General features: G+C 43.5%; 1 protein-coding gene across 1 annotated transcript; it reads left to right on the top strand.

Annotated features, from left to right (window-relative positions):
* Positions 1 to 4: 4 nt before the first annotated feature.
* On the top strand, positions 5 to 13485 carry WHAMM (WASP homolog associated with actin, golgi membranes and microtubules; the record flags this gene model as incomplete). Its single annotated transcript, XM_005419615.3, has 10 exons — positions 5 to 253; positions 3092 to 3265; positions 4543 to 4693; positions 5178 to 5347; positions 6009 to 6174; positions 7134 to 7321; positions 8692 to 8778; positions 8863 to 8958; positions 9337 to 9853; positions 12175 to 13485. Coding segments are annotated over 10 exons (2085 nt in total), but the record flags the coding sequence as incomplete, so codon positions are not given.
* Positions 13486 to 14397: the final 912 nt, after the last annotated feature.

Raw genomic sequence — 14397 nt, 5'->3', positions numbered from 1 at the left:
GGCCTCCGGCGGGCTCTGGGCCGTGCTGTTCCCCGGCGGCGCCGCGCCGGACGAGGCCGAGCTGCAGGAGCTGTGCCGGGCGCTGGAGCTGTACCTGGGCTGGGCCCTGGAGCTCTGCGGCGCCCGCGTGGTGCTGGACGCGCTCTTCGCCGCCGACCGCTGCTGCGACGACGAGTACTTCGAGAGCCTGCACGAGCTCCGCGGGAAAGCCCTGCGCGGCCACCTGGCCCGGGCCAAGGAGGCCCTGAGGCGGGTACGGGCCCGGGGCCGGGCGGGGGTGGACGGAGCCGGGGCGCGGGGCTGGCCCGAGGGGTGCGGGGCCGGAGCCTGCGGGCAGAGAAGGGGCCCCTCGGTGTGGGACTGTTTTCAGTGCTCGGTTCTGCTGCTCAGCTCATGGGTGCGCCTGTGTGAGCTCCGGCTGGGCTCCCTTGGGGGCTGCATGCTAAGCCTGGCAGTCGGTCCCTGCTGCTGCGGGACTCCATCGATCGGGGCAGACTCGCCAGACTCACGTGAGCAAGGGTGACCAAGTCACTGATACCAGCTCGCTCCTGATGTGTTGTCCAATGTCCAGATTTGTGCTTACACAAACACTTTTTTATTGTCTGGAAGCTACAAAGTCACTTTCCGAAGTACTGAGTGTCATCGGTGTTGGAAGTGCACCTTTATTAAGTGGGGAATAAGCCACGTCCACGTGGGCAGTCGCTGTAAGACATTGGGGCTCTTACTTAAGCTGCAGGCACTCCTACAAAAACACATTGCTAAAAACATCCAGCAGCGTTGGGCAATGGGTGGAACAGTAACCGAATAGGAGAATACAGTCATGTGCTAATTTTCTAACCTCCCTGAGAAGGTCTCGGACTACATGTTTGCAGTGATGCTTGTAACTGAGGGATTCTCAGTCTTTTTTTAAGATCAAACCTAGTCCTGATCCTATACAAATAAGTGGTTTGTATTCAAAGAAATTGTGTAGGGGTTTTTGTTGTTTTTTTAAGTGTCAAATTCTGCCCTAATGATTGAAGTAATGATGATGTTAGTACTTTGTTCCTTTGGTGCCTTGGGTTTCTTCTCGCTACAGATGTGTTCCTGGATCTTTTCCCCTTTTTGTAAGGAACTATTCGAAGGGTGGTGTGTAGTGACAGAGTTGCGGTTAGGACATCGGAATGTTGATGAGTTACAGATACTTCAGGCTCAGCAGTGTGGTGCTGCTGTTTCTTGCAGTACCTGTTTACAGTCTTATTTTCTGGCAAAGTAACCTGAAAGATGTTTTATGAAAGTGATCATGCTTTGGAGGAAAGTTATAACAGTTGACTTCAGCTGTCCTTCTCTTTCCTGTTGCAGTATTTAACAGATGAAACAACACTACTTTTTCAGAAAGACATTGTTTTTAAAAACACAGCTTTAGTTTACATGAACATGTGCCTTGTTTTATACAAAAGTCAGTGTCTGTCACTGACTAACAGTTCACAGCCCAGTTAGAAATATCTTCCAGCCACCACGTTCTTCTGGAAGCAGCACGAGCCTGTTCAGCTCTGTGGCAGTTTGGGGCTTGGTGGTGAGGTACAGCCTGGTGCCTCTCAGTTACTCTGTGATTTCCAGCTATGTTTTAGACATGGCTAAGGATGCTGTAGTGTGGTGTTGTATTTGCAGGCCTAACAAGGACATAAATTCTTTATACTGTAATGTAGACCAAGTTATGGAAAATTCAAGAAATAGACATTAAACCAACCTGAAGTACCAGAGCATCCTTTTTTCCTTTTTACATTAATGTCCTTCACTAATACTTCCCCTCTACTCACTCTAAGCATCCTCCAGGAGCAGCATGACCCTCACTTGTTGCTTTTAGAGTGGGAATCAGAAAGTCAGCTCTTGTATTTGTATTTGGCTTCCATAGTGGGTCAAATGCAGACTGAAATAGCTGCAGATGGGCCTTGGGATTGTGTCAGAACTGCCACAAGCTCCTGGGGAGGCCCAAGAGGCTGTCACACTTATGGGATTATCAGAAATGTTGGAGTTCACATTCTCTTGTTCCCCTGTCATGCCTCTGCCAGGCCTGCAGACAGGGTGGGTGGGAAATGCCCTTGAGCTGACTTCCACTGATTTTCCCTGGGGAAGTTCCCACATACATGGGAACTCTGCTGTCTTACCCAGACTCAGCTGGCAAGAGCAAACATGATGGTTTAATTTCAGTGCTTTTCAGTTGCAACACAACCCAAGCTTAGTTTTTTTTTAATGCTTTTTCTCACTACTGGTGGCACACACACCCCTCCCATCCCCTTCCCTCTTTATGGAGCTGCAGAGCACACACTGTTCTTCCAGGAAGGTCTGTTTCTCAGTGGAACTTAGCTGTGCTCTCTCAGCCAGCTCACTATCCTGGCACGTAGAGCATGCCATGGTCTCTGCCAGCTGGTGTCAAAGAAAAACCATTGAAGCTGTGATTGGTACCAGTAAACAAATGCAATTGAGGGGAAATCCCCAGCTTTTTGTCATAGAAGGAAACAAATAGGACCTACTGTATCAAAAGGCAGTAATTCCATGGAAGAATTGTGACTTACAAAGTGTAATACCACTAGAACTGAGGTTAGAATTAGCTATTATAAATTATACAAATGCTAAAGGAATTTAACTGCAGGGTGTATCAGAAGTAAATGCCAGTCTGGGTTTTTCTGTGCCTGAAGTCAGAAATTCTGGATCCAGAAACTCATTAGCAGGCATTTAGTAATTGTGGAAGCAATGCAACAGCCAGTTTAAGAATACCTTGCTTGTCCTTCCAGTACAGACTTCCCAAGATTCCCATTTATGTTTATAAAAAGCAGCAACCAAGTCATCTGCTCACAGTTATTAGAATGTTTCTGGTAGACACCCTAGGCAGGATGCTCCTTGCAGGCTCCTGATGGAGTGTGCAGTAATTAGTGCCTCTAACAGTGTGGAGTTTGGGGTATTTTCACCTGGGATGGCTGCAGAATGCCTGGCAGAGGCCTCCTGTGCAGTGGGAAGGAAGTGTTGGCTCTGGAAGGACAGGTCTGGAGCCTGGCAGCATCCAGCACACACAAATGCAAAGCAGCCGTGGCTGATTTACCTTTTATCCCACTAGGTTCTGCAGCAGCATAAAAGTGCTGACACAATGGTGGCTTTGATGAAGGTTTATGAAGAAGAAGATGAAGCTTATCAGGATTTGGTCACCATGGCAACACAATTCTACCAGTATTTGCTGCAGCCCTTCAGAGATATGCGAGAGCTGGCGACACTGTACAAACTGGAAATCCTGGTAAGTCTGCCTTTACAAAGTGAAAGGCCAAGCTACACAGTGGGGCATCAGCTGCTCTTGGAGCACTTCAGGCTCAAATCATGTAACATTCCCTACTTCTGGCTCTACCTGCTTTTTTTCCCTCTGCCAAGCCACCAAACATGACTGACAAATTCAGAGTTAGGGCAGAGCCGCTCTCAGAGGATCTCAGAGTCCATGATAGTGGCTTGACTAGAACTGCAGCTGACTTCCCACTTAAAAGGAGAATATCCCCAGGCTCCACCTCCCTGGGGTTTACTCTCTGGGAGGCTGAATTTACTGCAATATAAGTAGCCTTTTTTGTGCCACCTTCCCATGGGATTACTTTTGTATATTCAGAGTGTCATCCCCAGGAATGCTGATGCACCAGATTAACTTAGTTGTGGAGGAGACCTTCCCACTCAAAGGAGTTTTCTAATACTGCTACAACCTGCTAGAAGTGCAGATGGAAGCATATCAGTTGTCACTGCATTCACTTTGTTTTATGTGCATCTTAAACTGGAAGCACATTCTGAAAGTTATGATGCCCCTGGAAACAACAGCCATTTACTATGTTGATTTTCCCTAAATAGTGTGTTAAAATTAAAGTGAGCTGTTAATGTTCTCAAAGAGAGCAGAACAGTTTTAAGTTCAGATTAAGGTGCTTGGATACTGAAGGTCTAAACCTGTGACAATAAAATGCTCAATGTATGTCCTGAAAATTAAAGTGGAAATTGGAAAGAATGAAACAAAGATTGTATTAAAAAAACCCTTTAAGGGATATTTAGGCTCATTTGAAATATAATTCTTCTAAAAATATATTTGAATACTAGGCTTCCCGTGTCTCCTTTGTGGACTTGAAAACATTCTCTTCAGTTTCTTTTCTGTATCCCTGTTCCTGTGTGAAAGAGCTGCCAAACTGGAGAACCTGCTGGTGCAATGTGCTGTCAACACGTGGGGAAAAATAGAAGAGAACATTGCACATAGAAGAGTTACTTTTAGTAACAATAAAAAACACTTGTGTTGGATGTAATTTTAAAGATGATAGTTTAAGAAATATTTTAAGAAGTAAATTAATCCAAATGTGAGGTCAGGATTGGGGAACAAAGGTTCTGAATTAGCCTAGAGAATGAGAAACAGGAATGAGCAGTGATTCACTTTGTGACAGGTGAGGGGAAGGTCGCGTTTGCCACCATTCTTGAAATGTCTCCAAGTGCAGCATAGTGTGGCTGCACCTCTGTGGAAACCAGGTGGTAACTGAGAATTTTGTGTCCTTGTAGAAATCTTTGCAGTATGATAATCTGGGGCCTAGAAGAGTAGCAGCTTTGCAGAAGGATGCTGATGAATGGACTAAGCGAGCTGAGAGTGCTGTGTGCTCCATTCAGGATATCACAGTGAACTACTTCAAGGAAACTGTAAAGGCTCTGGCAGGTAATCAAAATGACTTACACAAAAGGTTGTGTAAATACCTAACTTAGGTGACTGAGAGCTCTTATCTCTGTGCAGAACCTGAGGTTTGGGTGAGTGTCCAACTTAAGAAAGAAATAACTTCATTCACTTAAGATTTATATCTTTTAACCAATTTGGTTTACAGCTTGGATTTGACTTGCCTGAGATTTACAGCTGCAAACCTCTGCACAAAACCATGGGTGCTTTTAATGCTTGATGTGCAAGCCTCAAGGATTTCAGCATGTGAACAGAATATGTTGCTGCGCAACTGTTAGGGTGTACTTCCATGGTGCAATGAAGTATTTTCCTTACATGTATAAGGTCACAAATTCAACCTTGTAATCTTGTAATTTCTAAAGCTTCAGAAATAGTTTAATAAGATTAGCATTTTTAATACTTCAGAAACACACAAGAGCTATTAGTACACTGCATTTCTCATGCTTTACTGCCGTGTTTTAATCTACAGCAATGCACAAACAGATGGAGCAAGATGAGGAGAGATTTGGTAAAACCACCTGGGCATCAGCTTTGCCACGACTAGAAAACCTGAAATATATGTTAGCAAAAGAAACCCTTCAGCATCTGAGGGCGAGAGAGCTGTGCCTGAAACAGAAGAGAACTGGCATTCAGAAACTTGTAAGACCTTGCAAAGGCTCCTTTTCTGTCACTGTTCTTTGAAGGGCTGATCAAAACCTACCAAAATGGTCATGAGAATAGGCTTTTCAAGTCTATCTATGCAACAATTTAGGTTTTCAGCACAGTTTGATGTTGTGGAAAATGCATGTCTGCAGTTTTTTAATTGCTCCTGCATGTTTGAGGACACTCAGCAAAGCTTAACATACATGCTTTTAGACTTCAAGTATCATTTGAGCATTTGTGATAATAATCTTTGAAATTGTTTCCTTTTAGGGAGATAAAGACCAGATATTATTTTCAGAGGACACTGAAAAATTAAGATACTTATTTAATACTAATCTTTGATGCCATGTAACTGCTGCTAGGAGTACCTGACATTTATTTTCCAAGAGTAGTGTACTGTACCATGTATAATTGTTTTCAGGAGCAGTATCATTTGTACAGATTATAATGAAGTCTTTCCTGGTAAAATGAAGGTAAATTTAGGTTAATAAGGCTCTCTGCTCCTCTCAGTTTCTGCTCCAAGCCATTTCTAATGCTCTGTTGTTTTCCATACCAAAGCAGCTGCCAGTTAGACCAGGCTCCTTACAGGCATTTGTGCATCCAGACATGTTTCATGTGTGCATATTTTGTTACTAATGCTTTTTATTTTCCGTTACAGATGGAGAATCTTGGTGAACAAGAAGAGAATTTAAGTATAGTGGAGGAGCTGGAAATACAGTATTATGAAACACAGCTGGATTTATATAATGTACAGCTTGAAGTATTGAAACATGAAGAGATGCTGCTTATTGTACAGCTGGACACTATAAAGAGACAGATTAGAGGTGAGAATAAAATATTATTTAAGCCCATATTCAGAACACGTAAGTGACATAGCCTGCTCTGTTTTCAATTAAAAAGAAGGATGTCATTGCTTGGGTCTTGCTAATAGAAAGCATTGCTGGGAAACATTAATGCTGTGGTACCATCTGATATTTTGTCTTTAATTAGACACTTTAATTAATTAGGCACTAATTTGATAACACAAGTTTAAAAAAAAAGCCACAGCGGTTGCTCATCTTGCTAGCAGCTGTGATATGTGCATGCCCTGGTTTAGCATGGAGTAATTTATATTGACAGTACTTAACTGCTCTAATAGCTGCAAGATCTGTGCACAGAAACTGGGTATCATGAACCTGCTGAAGTAGGTCCTGTAATTCATCATCATCTATTCTAATCTAACATGTAGAAATTACAAAATGCATCCTCTAGTGACAAAAAGAGGTGGTTATAGCTAGAATGGTACCTGAATACTACTGTCTTCCAGTTTAAGTGTCTCTTTGTGACACAGTTACCCCAAGTTAGGCACCAGTTTTGTTCTTATTTGTGCTTATGAATTCTCTGTTACCACGTACACTGTGAGGTAAACATCGCTGCCACTTGTTACATAACTGAAGCGTGGTAAATAGTAAAATAAGACACCCAGTGCTGATCAGAAGAGTCTTCCATTTTCCAGGAAAAGCTCCACTTGGTGAAGGTAGGAGTTGGAACACAGGGAGACATTTGAAAGAGGAAGCTAAATAACAAATGCTAACAGCATAAATTTGATCCTGCAAAGCAGCCCTGTGAGTAGCGTGACATGTTTGCATATGACTGTGAAGGACCCAGCTCGGCTCTGGAGCTTTACACTTACTCATAACTAACTCACTGCCTTCAAAGGCTTTGAAAATGTCATTAGCTCTTTAAATGTTTAAATAACTGTGGCAATTTTTGGTTTCTTAAAAAATGCCAAATACCTTTTTAGAGAAACAGGATGAAGTTGTTTACTATGATACATGTGAAAATCCTGAGGAGCTCAAGGTCATTGAACAGAGCATGGGACAACATTACGCTAACTTGTCAGCAATGACGGTGCTGAGGCAGAAGACAAAGCAGTTGGAGACAAAGCGTGGGACTGTCTGTGCGAGGAGAGCCTACCTCAGGAACAAAAAAGTAAATGCAGTCCTGGAGATGTGCATTTTCTTCAGCTGATGTCTTGACTCACAAGGGATGGACAGGAAACAATTAGGGAAGTTTGGGTGGAGCGTGCAAGATGATTCGTGACTTGGTGCCAAGGCCTGCAAGCAGAAGGAGGGGCAATGTGATTTTAACAGCTTTACACTCCTGGTGTGGTGCAAGTGTGTCTGGCTTGGAACGAGAGCACAAACTTACCTGGGTGACCCAGGTGTTCTCCCATCAGCTAGCCCTTACCAGAGCCCTGTGGGGCCAGCTAGAGCTTCGCCCTAACAGCCTTTTCCAAAGCAGCTGCAGTAGAGGAGGAAACTGACCTTCTGTGGAGGAAGCTGCAGTGACAGGACAACTCACACACTGATGCTTTACCTTTAAACAGGAGGAAGGGGAAACTTTAACAGCTCTCAGTTCTCTGCAAAGGGCAGTTTTTCCTTTGTTTCCCAATCAGAGCAGAACACTAGGAAGACAAAAGTTGACTCTTATGAGCCTTCTCAGTAAGAGGAGTTTACCTTACACCTGCAGTTCTGCTGAGGCGGAGAGCAGAGCTTAGTTTCAAGTCTGTCTGACCTTTTATCTCTCAGTAGCCTGGACAAACTGGGAATTACATTGGAAATGTTTTGTGAGCCATCATTGTCTTGCTTGCAACTGTTTCCTTGGCAGACACTTCTTTTGCTTCTGTTTTCATTTACTTAATTGCTGTCTATTGGTTGTATAACACTGAAGCCAAATGCCACATGGTTTGCAAATGCTTGTCCAGCCATGTGGATGATCCCCCTCTGTACAGAGACACAAAGCAACTCCCAGAGAAAATACTGAAACCTGCAGCTCCTCTGTGGCACTTGTTACTAACAGAGTACCCTTGCTAGGCATTCGTTGTGCTTCCCATACCTTTGCTTCCCTGCCTTTTGTAATTGAGAGCTATGCAAACGAGGGAGAGGGGGAAAAGTAGCTTTGCATTTTTCTAGTGCTTTGCTAGCTTCCTTCTTCCTCATGTCTTTGCATGAGCTTGTTTCTTCTTTTCTTTTTGTCTCCCTTTCTTCTTTTTTTTTCCTTTCTTTTTTTTAACTAAATTGTAAGACAGAGGGGTTGGGTCACATCTGGATACATTTTTGCTGCAGCATGAATAAAAATATGGCTGATTAGGAGAACATTTGCTTTAGCCATGAAGGAGTCCCACAGACTTCACCATCAGGGTCTCACATCTCACACTAGTTGAGCTTAGCCATCTTTCTTGGCACTGCCAAGCACCCAACCATGGTTGCTGTTTAGTGGCTGGTGCCCAGGAGTTACTGGCAGAGCTGGTGCAGAGGAAGTGTGAACTGAGAGTTGCATGAATTCTGCTCTTCCCCCAGGATCAGTGTGAAGCGAGCCACCGGCAGAGACTGCAACAGGCAGAGGAGAGCAGAAAGCGCTTCCAGCAGCACCACAGCATCCAGATAGTGAGTACCAAACAGCAGCCCTGGGGAGTCTGGCAGCTGCTGGTTTTCACACACTAAGGCTCACTTACTTGTGTTTTAATGCAGAAGAGAGACAAACAAAAAGAAGAGGAGAAAAAGAAAAAAGCTTGGATAAGCCAGGAACGTCAGAAGACGCTGGAGAGGCTGAAAGTATTCAGGGAGGCAAGTACTGTGAACTGCAGTAGTCCTAGGTGGTGTCAGAACATGCCAGAAAGCAGCCATAGCTCACATATAAGCGTGGTCCCAATCAGAGGCAATCCTTGGGATAGCCTAAAATAGGGTTATGTATAATGAGTACAGGGGATTAAATCTCCTAAAGATAGAGTTTCTGGGTGTGGACTTTGTTGCAAAGAATACAGGTGAGGAAATGGCTTTGAAATAAATGCTTTATTATTCATTTAAATTTATTCAGGGTTGAATTTTCTGCTTGAATGGGTGAGTGGGACAGTTCTGTGCTCTGTGGCTTTTTATCTCATTGGGGTTGATGTTTTGGCCAGTCCAATGGAGATGTGACCTCCTACCTTATGATTTCTTTTTCAGAAGTGTCCAGCTCATGTTGTTCTGAAGACATCTCGTCCCCAGCCTCGCTGTCCCAGGTTGCCAGGAGGCATCCCTCAGCAGGCTGTGGTGCTGTCCCCTCCCCCTGCATCGAGCACAGGGGCAGCCCCAGCAGCTCTGCCCCCTGCACCCTCTCCAAGAGTAAGGGCAGCTCTCGAGCAGCCACAGAGCATTCTGCTTGTAGAAGACAAGGAACCAAAAGCTTCATGTCAGAATACCCCAGCAGACATCCCTGTCCAGATTTTTGTTACCAATGGTGACACAGAGGAACAAAAGCACAGCGAGGAGTTGATGGGCTCTCCATGCTCACCACCTCCTCCTCCTCCACCACCTCCTCCCTTCCCCCCTCCCCCCCCCCCTCCCCCCCTACCTCTCCAGTTAAAAACACCATCAGCAACAGAGGATAAACCACTTCCCCTGAGCTCTGATAGCCCCTCAGAAAGCCCTGCACTGCACAATCAGGATGACTCATCCAGGAGGTCTATAAATAATTGCATAGGTAAGTAGGCTCACATCAACTGGTGCTTTTTAATGCATTTCCTGTATTTTTGTGGTCTCCCTCCTCTGCTTCTGGACAGGAATAGTGTGTAGTTTTGATCAGGAGAATGAGGCTCCTGGAAAGCTTAGTCTAAGAAACTCCATAAAATAACACTGACCGTAGCTCAGGATGTTAAATGAGTAACAATGATTTGTGTTTCCTGTTTGAGATACTTCACAGGGTCCTGATGGTCCAGTCAGAAAACCACTGTGGGTAAATTTGTAGCTGTACTAAGGCTACATTTTAGTGTTCATGATGTATGTACTACAGAGCTGGTAATTGGGCTGCTTACGTGTCTAAGGTGTGCGCAGCTTTTGTCCATTTACAATTTGCTTGGTTTCTAAATAAAGGTTTTCTGAGGGAGGGAATTCATGCAGAATCCAACCAGGATTTGAAAGGCAGGTGAATAGCTTTGGCATACATTCCTAGGGAAGAAATTCTGCACTGTTACACCTTTGCTTTGTTAGCAGGATCATGGAGGTGTAATTGAAGGCTGAACTTGGCAATTGTAGTAGTTTGAATGAGAAAAGAGCTCAGCAGCCTCCCAGGGCTGCATTGGGTGCATCCTGCTAACAGATTTATTTTTGTCTCTGAGGCGAGCGGATATTTTGACTATGTCAGAGAGATTGATCTAAGCTGGAAGTTCTGCTTTTTTTTTTTTTTTTGTTGTTGTTTTTCACAGTGGAGCTTATGCTAGAATGAAGAATGTCATTAAGCATGGTACATTCCTTTTCCTTTTCAATTCTTCACAATACATCCAAGCAGCCTTTGTATCCTATCAGTTCAGAGGCAAACCACAGGCAGAAATACCAGGGGAAGTTCAGCGTTTTCAGTTCTTCCAAGCTGTGGGGAAGTACAAGCAGCTGAAGGGCTGAGACACAGTTGAGTTACCATGGCAAACTACTGTGCATCCAATGCAGACTTCAGTATGGGATATCCATGGGATAACCCTATCACAGATACTCTTAATAAGCCTTGATTAGCAACAGAAGTTGTACACCACAGTAGTCTGATTACTATTGGAACAGCCTTTCTGGTAGCTAGTATTTTCTGCCATTCATGGCCTAATATTGATGTCTTTTCATTATTTTTGGATAAGAAAATGTGTTTTTTTGTTTATTGAAGAGATCTGATTATTTGTTTACACCTATTTCTTGAAGAAAGCCATCATGTCAGTAGCTCAACAGTAATTGCTAAATTACCACAGGAACTTACTGAAACAGCTTCATAAACATGCTGGTTTTAGTTATGGGCTACTCGTGTCTTTGTGTGTTGAAAGCCAGGAAAGGCTTCTTTTCTAATTCGTTTGTTTGACTAATCTTTTACCAGGCAGCCCATTTAGGTAGCAGACTTAAGACTCTTACTTGTAGACTTTGTAAGGCAATTTGGTGGATCTTTGCTTGATCCTTCTCAGTCTCTGAAGGTACCACAGGATTTAGCAGACTGTTACATTTCAAGTGGTTGATGTTAATCACATAACCTTATGTGCACTGCGCATGGCAAAAATATTTCTAGCTGTGAGGCACAGATGGTCTGGACCTATTGCTGTCCAGGGAAACAGCCTCCCTGTCTGACAGTCTGGAGCAAGCAGCAGAGTGTCCAGCAGGAGTAAAACACAAATTAGTGTGTATCAGGAGGTCTAGTGGAAACTCTCAGTATGGTTTCCTTCATGGTCTGCAGTTCAGAAACATGAACCTGAGATCTAAATCATGTTGTAAAATAGGAATTGTTTTCTAAGTCCATGCAGAAGAGAACTGCCTGCATAGGCCTGATCTGGCTCCCAGGGACTTCAGTGGTGCACTTTAAAGCCCATCTACTCAAATCCTTTCATTTTTCTCTTGGCTGAGCAACAATGCAATTGGCGGTCTCAGCAGGCTTCTGGGCAAGCTAGGAGGGATGGTGGATTGTTTATAACACAGAATGCAAGAGATTTTTTTTGTTCAGTGAAATTTTTTTGAAAGCCCATAAAGTTGTAATGAAAAAGAGCGTTGTCCTTTGTGTATAATTTCTTCCTTAGAGCACAGCCTTATATAATGATGATGAGGCACTGGATTCTCAATTCAAGACATAAAAGCTGTAACTGCTTTTTAAAAGCGGTTCCAGAGCCTGCTGTTGCAGAGCTTGAAAGAGTCTGTGCCAGAACAGACCATTCTCGTACCAGCACAGACCATCCTAGGGCTAGCACAGATTAAAGGAAGAGCCCTGAGCACTTGGGTAGGGCTTCATACCTCTTAAGTGTGGTTGTCTCATTTTTCTGGTAACAGTAGCTGGATGTGTTGCAGGTTCCATGGATGAAGTTTTGGCCTCTCTGAAGCGCAGTGAAGTTCACCTTCGCAGAGTGGAGCAGCCAAATCCCTACACCTCTGTGAAGGACAGCATCCTCTCTGCCATCAGGCAAGGGGTTAAACTGAGGAAAGTGAATCGAGATGCTGACAGAGATGGCAGCAGAGGATCTCCTAATGAGCTGGAGAGAAGCATTAAGGCAGCCATGCAGAGAATTAAGAAAGTGTCTGCTGATTCTGAAGAAGAGGAGGACAACGATCAGAATAATGGAGAATGGGACAGCTAACCAGCCTAACCCACCTGCTGACTGCAACAGTGTGTGCCTCATTTTGCACATTGTAGAACACTGTCCCTGTCAAAATGAAGGAACTGTGTGATTGTGTGTGGTGTTCTCATAGTCCAAAATGTCTTGTAAAGTAAAAGAATCCTGCCGATTTTCTGTAGGAGCTACAGATTCATATTTTTGCATGATAAATCATACTCCAAATTATGCTTGCACTAATAGGTGTTCCTGGCTCAACCATGTAATGTTTTCACCACATCTGAAGACAGCTGAAATGCTGGATTTAAACATATATTATTTAGATTGTTACCACACAGTGGGTAATGCTATCACAACAAAGTTTAAGGAGTAAAAATATAACTGAAAATCTCTTTTGTCAGATAAAAGTAGAAGCAAATCTGTGGTGACAGAGGCAGACCAAAAAATGTAGCATAATCTGGAATCTTTCACTCCTACCTCCATTGTCCAGAAAGTTCTTAAACATTTTGCTTGTCTAATACAGCTCACTCTTAAATAATTGTGTGGGTATTCCATTTATCATCATGTTACAAAGTGTGCACTTATGGATGGCTTGATAATGCTGATTGGGAAAATCAGTTTCAAGTTTGAAATAAACACTACTGCAACAATTACTGAAAAGTTTACTTTTTTAGCTGAAAGGTTAAGTATAGAGAACTTCTAGATATTAAATGTTTTTCATGCATCTACATTTACAATGACCTGTTGACATGAAAGAAAGAGCCAAAATATTGTATACAATATTTTTCAGGATTTAGTCCTGTAATGCAGGGCTGCATTTCTCCACTGAGAACCTCAATGCATGTTTATAGCTACTGTCATGAATTTAAATTACCTGATGGCCTTACAAATGGCAGGTATTTACATTGTGCCTGGAAGCTGACTATTTCAAAATACATTCAATTTAGAGACTCTTGCTATTTTGGGTAGATAGTGGCACAAATGATTAAAGCTTATTTTTTTTGAAGTTTATACTGACCCTTAATAAAAATATATCTTAACAGAGGAATTCGATTCAGCGTGCTGTCATTTTAGGACACTGCTGTGAACTGAGCATTTCCTAGTACCCTGGGTTTTGATAGCAAGTGGCAGCCATACAGCAACTGCACTCTCACTAATGGTATATGTAAATGCCCTTATTTTCCCAAATATTTATGAATTGTAATTTGGTAACACAATTGAAAATGCGGTGCTTTAATTCCCTGTTCTGCTGTAGACCAGCAGATCTGTTTAATCAGCACAGTATATATGTATGCAGCAGTTTTCATGCAAGAAGCAGAAGCAGCAGCTGGGGGTTCATTTTTTACTGTTTAAGCACCTACTGCTCTTTGGATTGAGAAAAAAACACTGGTTTTGGTCCACTGCTATGAAACCAGAGACAAAGGGAACATCAGCACAGGTCAGGTGTTACTCAGCTGGGCTGGGGGCAGCAGGGCAGAATCCACCCCAATACTGAGCACTTCCCATAGACAAAATCATCCTGTGAAAGCAAAGATTTCTTCCCCAAGGGTACCCTGGGCAGAAGGGGTGCTCAGCCCAGGGGTGGTGCTGGGGCTGAGAGCTGACAGCTGTCCCAGCCATGCCCTTTATGGTGCAGTTATTTAAAGCTGCATGAAGGGTGCAGGGCTCGGCTGCCTCCCCCTGGCTGGTGCTTCCTGCCAACAGCACAGAGCCCTTTACTGATTCACTGTTGCATTCCTGGGAAGTTCCACACAGCTTAATGTAGAGAATTAAGTGAGTTGCAATTTCTCCAGCAAATCTTACAGTTTTTGTGTGTTTAGCAGCAGCACTTTTACTCAGGAGAGGCCATCTGAGGATCAGCACCACTGGACAGTGATTTCTCCGGCTTAAGAGTTTCTTTTGTAACCATGCCTGAAGCTCATCTGGGTCTGATCTCATGTTCAACAGAGCTCTACATCCC

Source organism: Geospiza fortis, unplaced genomic scaffold (assembly GCF_000277835.1).
Source record: "Geospiza fortis unplaced genomic scaffold, GeoFor_1.0 scaffold171, whole genome shotgun sequence".
In the NCBI taxonomy this organism is placed as follows: domain Eukaryota; kingdom Metazoa; phylum Chordata; class Aves; order Passeriformes; family Thraupidae; genus Geospiza; species Geospiza fortis.
The sequence above is the reverse complement of the archived record's forward strand: the minus strand, read 5'-3'. Positions and strand labels throughout refer to the sequence as shown.